The following is a 7,356-nucleotide window of genomic DNA, read 5'->3' as shown; positions in this document are numbered from 1 at the left end:
CATTATCTACCGTGTAATTACAGTTCATCTACTTGATATGCATGTTATTATGCATATAATTATAGTATACATGCTATTGTACCCATATAGTTAAATATGACGGGAATAAAAGAGAGGATCGAGGCTGTTTCTAATATTAGGGACGATAATATTATACAAGCTTGAAAGTGGCGGCTGTTACCCGTAGAGTGTTTTTGCGTTATAACCTGGAAGATAGAAATACATTGTTTTATATTGTCTAATTATACTTTTTGTGTGTGTGTGTATATATATATATATATATATACACACACATATATGTGTGTGTGTATATAGAGAAGGGTTGGAAGACCCAGGTCTACATAGCTGAGGACTATGAAGAGCGAAGTAGATGGTAAATGGAGAAGTATTGAATTAAAATCTCAAGTTAGAGAGGATTGGTGAAATCTAACCGAGGCCTTTTGCGTCAATAGGCGTAGGATGATATATACAGTATATATATATATATGTATATATATATATATATATATGTGTATATATATATATATATATATATGTATATATATACATATATATATATTTATAGATATATACATATATATATATAGATATATACATATATATATATATATATATATATATATATATACATGCATAAATTATGTGCATTCAGACGATAGCTAATGTTTTATTATAGAAATTTGTATACTTTATCATGAATTAAATGTTTCATTTATTCATTATATCTATTATAATTTAACTAACTTTTTATTTAGTTTATTAATCTAATTTAACATTATTATTATTATTATTATTATTATTATTATCATTATTATTATTATTAGCTAAGCTACAATCCTATTTGGAAAAGCAGGATGCTATAATCCCAGAGGCCCCAACAGGAAAAATAGCCCAGTGAGGAAAGGAAACGAGGAAAAATAAGATATTTCAAGATCAGTAAAAAAAATAAAATAAATATTTTCTATATAAACTGTAAAAACTTAAACAAAACAAGAGGAAGAGAAATAATATAGAATAGTGTGCCCGAGTGTACCCTCAAGCAAGAGAACTCTAACCCATAAGTGAACACAAGACCATGGTACAGAGGCTATGGCACTACCCAAGACTAGAAAACAATGGCAGAATATTCACCCTTTTCTAAGTGATTATTCATTTTATTGATTTAATTTAACATTCTATTATATACCAGAATATTCTCTTATTTTATAACTGGTTCATTTGCTCCTCCAGGTGCCGCGTCAGTAGCCCGAGCATGGTCCGGATACGTCGACTCCCTCTTCAATGGCACGATCAGCAACGCCACCAAAGCCACCATAGGGACGCTGCACTCCGGATATTTATCCGATTATCCGGATTTCCTGGCCTTCGCCGTCACCCTGATCTACTGCGGGTTCCTCACCCTGGGCGTGAAGGGCTCGGCCTACTTCAACTCCATCTTCACCCTCATCAACCTGTGCGTGATGCTCTTCGTCATCGTCGTGGGCCTCACCTTCGCCGACTTCGGCAACTGGAACCTGGAGGGCGGGTTCGCGCCCTTCGGCGCCTCCGGCATCATCGCCGGAGCGGCCACCTGCTTCTACGCCTTCGTCGGCTTCGACAGCATCGCCACGGCGGGCGAGGAAGCCAAGAACCCGACGAAGTCCATCCCGAGGGCGACTCTGGTGTCGATGTCGATCGTGACCGTCGGCTACATCTTGATCGGAGGCACGCTGACACTCATGGTGCCTTACTACACCCTCAACCCGGCCGCTGCCATTCCAGATGCCTTCGCCGCCCACGGGGCGACGTGGGCCAAGTACGTTGTGAGCGTGGGCGCCCTTTGCGGAATGACCACCACCCTCTTCGGGTCTCTCTTCAGCCTTCCGAGGTGCGTCTACGCTATGGCCGTCGACGGATTGCTTTTCTCTTGGTTGGCTCGAGTCTCGGAAAAGACAAAGGTGAGAGTCTCTCTCTCTCTCTCTCTCTCTCTCTCTCTCTCTCTCTCTCTCTCAGAAGAAGAAGAAGAAGAAGATGAAATACTGTTTATTCTTTTTACGTGTTTACACTAATACTTTTTCAATTACTGAAAAATTATATATCCTTCCATGTATCCAATATATATATATATATATATATAGTGTATGTAAATACATAATTGTATTTATACATGTATATATATACATATATATATATACACACATATATATATATATATATATATATTCTAAGTGAATGCAAATATAACAATTAAAATATATCTAACCTTCAAGCGTCGAGTAGGCTTGAACTTGCTGTCGAGAGATGCATTTGAATTTAGCGCACAACGCTACCACAGCTCTGTAACATCATCACCCATTCTCACTGCAGGTTCCCGTCATCACTCTCATCTTGTGCGGCTTCTTCTCGGCGCTCATCGCTCTGGTGTTCGACATCGAGAAATTAGTCGAATTCATGAGCATCGGGACCCTCATGGCCTATACCATCGTCAGCGCTTCGGTCATTATCTTACGATACCAGCCTGGGTCTAGGTAAGGACAAGATCTACATTTAGGTAAGGAGAGATTGGAGTAGGCCTAGATGTAGATTTGACTCTGTTCGTCTAGGGAAGGGTATTTTTTGGTATGATAGCAGGTTTAGGTCATAAAGTGTTATTATTATTATTATTATTATTATTATTATTATTATTATTATTATTATTATTATTATTAGCTAACGTAAAACACTGGTTGGAAAAGCAGGATGCTATAAGTCCAAGGCCTCGATTCTCGGCTCAGTAACAGCTGAAAAAAAAAAAATATTATTTATCACATGAAAAGGTCGATCATGATTTCTTTGGTATATATAGAGTAAGTTAATGACACTTGTGATTTCTTCCATAGAAGAGAAGGTCAACATGGCTGATAACTTAAAGGAAATAGTCTGTTCTCATGAAAAAAAAAAAAAAAAAAAAAAAAAAAAAAAGGATATGTATAGGCATATGGGGTCTTTTTTACTGGCCAGACACGACTACATTGGATTCCTCTCTCTGGTTACGGCTAATTTTTTTCCTTTTGTCTACATTATGCACCGAATAGTCTGGCCTATTCTTTCCACATTCTCCTCTGACCTTATACACCTGGCAGCCCTGACATTACTAAACAATTCTTCTTCACCCAAGAGGTTAACTACTGCACTGTGATTGTTCAGTGGCTACTTTCCTCTTGGTAAGGATAGAAGAGACTCTTTAGCTATGGTAAGCAGCTCTTTTAGGAGGACACTCCAAAATCAAACCATTGTTCTCTAGTCTTGGGTAGTGCCATAACCTTTGTACCATGGTCTTCCACTGTCTTGGGTTAGAGTTCTCTTGCTTGAGGATACACTCAGGCACACTATTTTATCTTATTTCTCTTCCTCGTGTTTTTTTTTTTCAAAGTTTTTGTTGTTTATATATAAGAGATTTATTTTAACAATGTTAATGTTCGTAAAATATATTATCTTTATAGTTCATTACTTCTCTTATAGTTTGTTTATTTCCTTATTTCCTTTCCTCATTTGGCTATTTTTCACTGTTGGGCTTATGACATCCTGCTTACTTAGTTATAATAATAATAATAATAATAATAATAATAATAATAATAATATGGAGAATTCCACGGCCACATTATCAAACAGTGCAATTAATAGAATGTGTAAATCCTTGCAGTATATATTAGAGTGAATATAAAGTCAATTTATTTAAGCTAGGATAGAAAAATCATTTAGATTTTTACTGCTTTGGTTACTACGCCCATTCAGCGCCTCTGACCAATGGGCAAAATAGTACTAGCAAGAGAGAGAGAGAGAGAGAGAGAGAGAGAGAGAGAGAGACTGGTTCTCTCGGGATGAGTCTAGTTCATTGATTAGACTCACTCTCTTTAATTTAATCCCATCAAAAATAAACGCTTTTCAGAATATAGGTCACGCGTGTTCAAGTAATACTATAAATACTCAATGTCAATGATTAAAGAAACTTGTTTAAAAAAAAAAAAAAGCAATTTTTGTATTTTACGATATTCTAAGTTTTGTGTAGTTTTTACCTTTTCCAACTTCGTTGCGAAGGTTATGTTTAAATAGGCGTGTATTTATTTGTTTGCATGTCTGCCTGTGTGTTTGTGATTCGCATAACTCAAAAACTATCCAAGGACAATTTGATTATAATTTGGGAGTGATTGGGTCAAAAGGTCAAGGCCAAGGTCACGAAAAGGTAAAAAAAAAAGTAATTTTGCCATATCGTGGTCAATTTTTATCTGATTTTCACGAAACTAGTGCCAAAATGTGCATAATTCAATTGCCTATATTATATAGTGATATCATTACCTTTGTTTGTGTATTTATTTGTTTGTATGTGTCTCTTTGTTTGTAATTTGCTTAACTCAAAAACTATTCGACCGAATCTCAGAAATTTTGGTGGAATGATTGACCATGATCCAAGGACAATTTGATTAGAATTTGGGAGCGATTGGATCAAAAGGTCAAGATCAAGGTCACAAAAAGGTAAAAAAAAAAAAGTCATTTTTCCATATTGTGGTCAATTTTTATCTGATTTGCACGAAACTAGTGCCAAAATTTGTATGATTCAATTGCCTATATACAACATGATGTAAGAGAAGCTATACTCAATTTTTTTTAATGAGGCACATTTGCACAGACTCGCAGCGGTGCCCTTTGAGCTCAGAAAAGTTTCCTGCTATCTGATTGGTTAAAATTATCTTGCCAAACCAATCAGCGATTAGGAAACTTTTCCGAGCGAATAGGGCACCCTTGCGAGTCGATGCAAATTTGCCTCACTAAAAAGAATATAATGAAATTAAGGGAGAAAGAATGATTTAATTTACATTCAAATCTTAAATCTACACGAGAGGAACTCATCTTAAGAGCTGGCTAACCTCTTCAATGTAAATATGAAAACATAAACAAAATCATGAATAAACTACTTTATTTACTCTACACTAGACCAGCTTCGTAAGATTTTATATATATATATATATATATATATATAGTGCCCGTTTTAGTTGTTGCTGTTTTTAAATTAGTCCATAAATCTTTGGAATTTCAACTTTAGAAAATATTTGTGAATGAGATGTCATAATTCATAATGATTGCTAATTACAATATGAAACTGAAAAGTCAAGAACAGAAAGATACATCGCTGTAGTTGAGATTACACAAAACTTATTGATTATTTTTCCTCTGCTGGAATGACACTATCCATTAACCTTGAAAGAATTGTGTAAAATATACACAGCCACAGCCTCCCAAATAAGTTATTTTCTTCTAAGAATAATCAAAGTAATCTTAGAGTCTCAAAATAGCAATAAAAAAGTGTCCCTTTTACTCCAAGAAATTATGACCCAATTCTGGAATCGAAGGAAATCATCGTACATTTGGCAAACGTTGAGATGGTTGGTGGAAGTTCCTGTCAGATCTCAATTGAGTTATTTTCTCCTAAAAAGTATCAAATTAATTTAGAAAACTTTAAAGTAACAATAAAAAGTTTCCCTTTTAATCCAAGAATTTACCATATCCTAAAACTGGAATCGATCCAATGATACGACGGCTATCATCGTGCATCTGGCAGTCCTGTACGAAAGTCCTATCAGGTTTCAGCGGGACAGAACTGGGTGATGAGATATTATTAGCTCAGAAAAGATAAAGTTGATCAAGGTAGAAAAGAATTGATGGGGGGGTGGGGCGGAGTTGCTATTTCTGTCTGTTTATTCATTCTCTGTTATCTTTACATATATCTGTCAAATTGCTTATCCATTTATCTATTTATTTATCTATTTATCTATCTAGCTGTCTAGCCATCTATTTATCCCTATATATATATATATATATATATATGAATATATAGTATATGCATATATATATATGTATATATATATACAGTATATATATATATATATATGTATGTATATACATATATATATATATATACATATATGTATGTATGTATATATATATATATATATGTGTGTGTGTGTGTGTAATATATGAATGTACCTATATGCATGGATTCATATATATATATATATATATATAAATATATATATATATATATATATAAATAATTATATTTATATATGTGTGTTCCTTTTATATTTCTGCATATATATATATATATATGTGTGTGTGTGTGTGTGTGTTTATATACGATATATAAATATATATATATATATATGTGTGTGCTGTATATATTTATATACATATAAATGCATATATATGTATGTATGTATGTATGTATGTATGTATATACATAGCTTATAATGACATAAAATCTATTCATAAAATAGAAACAAAATTATTTGATTTTCTATCCCCCTTTACATACAGATGCAACATTAAAAGTCCCACCCACTCACTGGCTCCAACACCTGGCACTTTAACCACGCCCACTACGCCCACACCCAAAGTAAGTATCAGGTTGTGTCACGCCCACCACGCCCACACTCAAGGTAAGTATCAGGTTTGTTGTAATAAAGTCAGATGGAAGTTATGAGTTTGTGGCTTCGAGTTTCAACAAATCTCGAGAATTAGTGGATGTGTTTGGATAAACATTATTATTATTATTATTATTATTATTATTATTATTATTATTATTATTATTATTATTATTAGAGTTTCAACCAATCTCGAGAATTAGTGGATGTGTTTGGATAAACATTATTATTATTATTATTATTATTATTATTATTATTATTATTAGAGTTTCAACCAATCTCGAGAATTAGTGGATGTGTTTGGATAAACATTATTATTATTATTATTATTATTATTATTATTATTATTATTATTATTATTATTATTATTATTATTAGAGTTTCAACCAATCTCGAGAATTAATGGATGTGTTTGGATAAACATTATTATTATTATTATTATTATTATTATTATTATTATTATTATTATTAATATTGTTATTATTATTAGTTTCAACAAATCTCGAGAATTAATGGATGGGTTTGGATAAACATTATTGTTGTTGTTGTTATTATTATTATTATTATTATTATTATTATTATTATTATTATTATTATTATTATTATTATTATTATTATTAGAGTTTCGACAAACCTCGAGAATTAGTGGTTGTGTTTGGATAAACATTATTATTATTATTATTATTATTATTATTATTATTATTATCATTATTATTATTATTATTATTGTTAGAGTTTCAACCAATCTCGAGAATTAATGGATGTGTTTGGATAAACATTATTATTATTATTATTATTATTATTATTATTATTATTATTATTATTATTATTGTTAGAGTTTCAACAAATCTCGAGAATTAATGGATGTGTTTGGATAAACATTATTATTATTATTATTATTATTATTATTATTATTATT

At 32.3% G+C, this 7,356-nt stretch overlaps 1 protein-coding gene across 3 annotated transcripts in view; it reads left to right on the top strand.

The window, feature by feature from the left end:
* LOC137654740 (cationic amino acid transporter 4) overlaps positions 1–7,356 on the top strand; it is a 62,128-nt gene that overhangs the window by 51,409 nt on the left and 3,363 nt on the right. For all 3 annotated transcript variants that reach the window (XM_068388653.1, XM_068388652.1, XM_068388654.1), the window contains exons 4-6: positions 1,231–1,937; positions 2,347–2,507; positions 6,331–6,409. In XM_068388653.1, the coding sequence (XP_068244754.1) occupies positions 1,231–1,937; positions 2,347–2,507; positions 6,331–6,409 (947 nt within the window). The remainder of the gene's footprint in view (positions 1–1,230; positions 1,938–2,346; positions 2,508–6,330; positions 6,410–7,356) is intronic.

This window comes from Palaemon carinicauda, chromosome 15, assembly GCF_036898095.1.
Source record: "Palaemon carinicauda isolate YSFRI2023 chromosome 15, ASM3689809v2, whole genome shotgun sequence".
In the NCBI taxonomy this organism is placed as follows: Eukaryota; Metazoa; Arthropoda; class Malacostraca; order Decapoda; family Palaemonidae; genus Palaemon; species Palaemon carinicauda.
The sequence above is the reverse complement of the archived record's forward strand: the minus strand, read 5'-3'. Positions and strand labels throughout refer to the sequence as shown.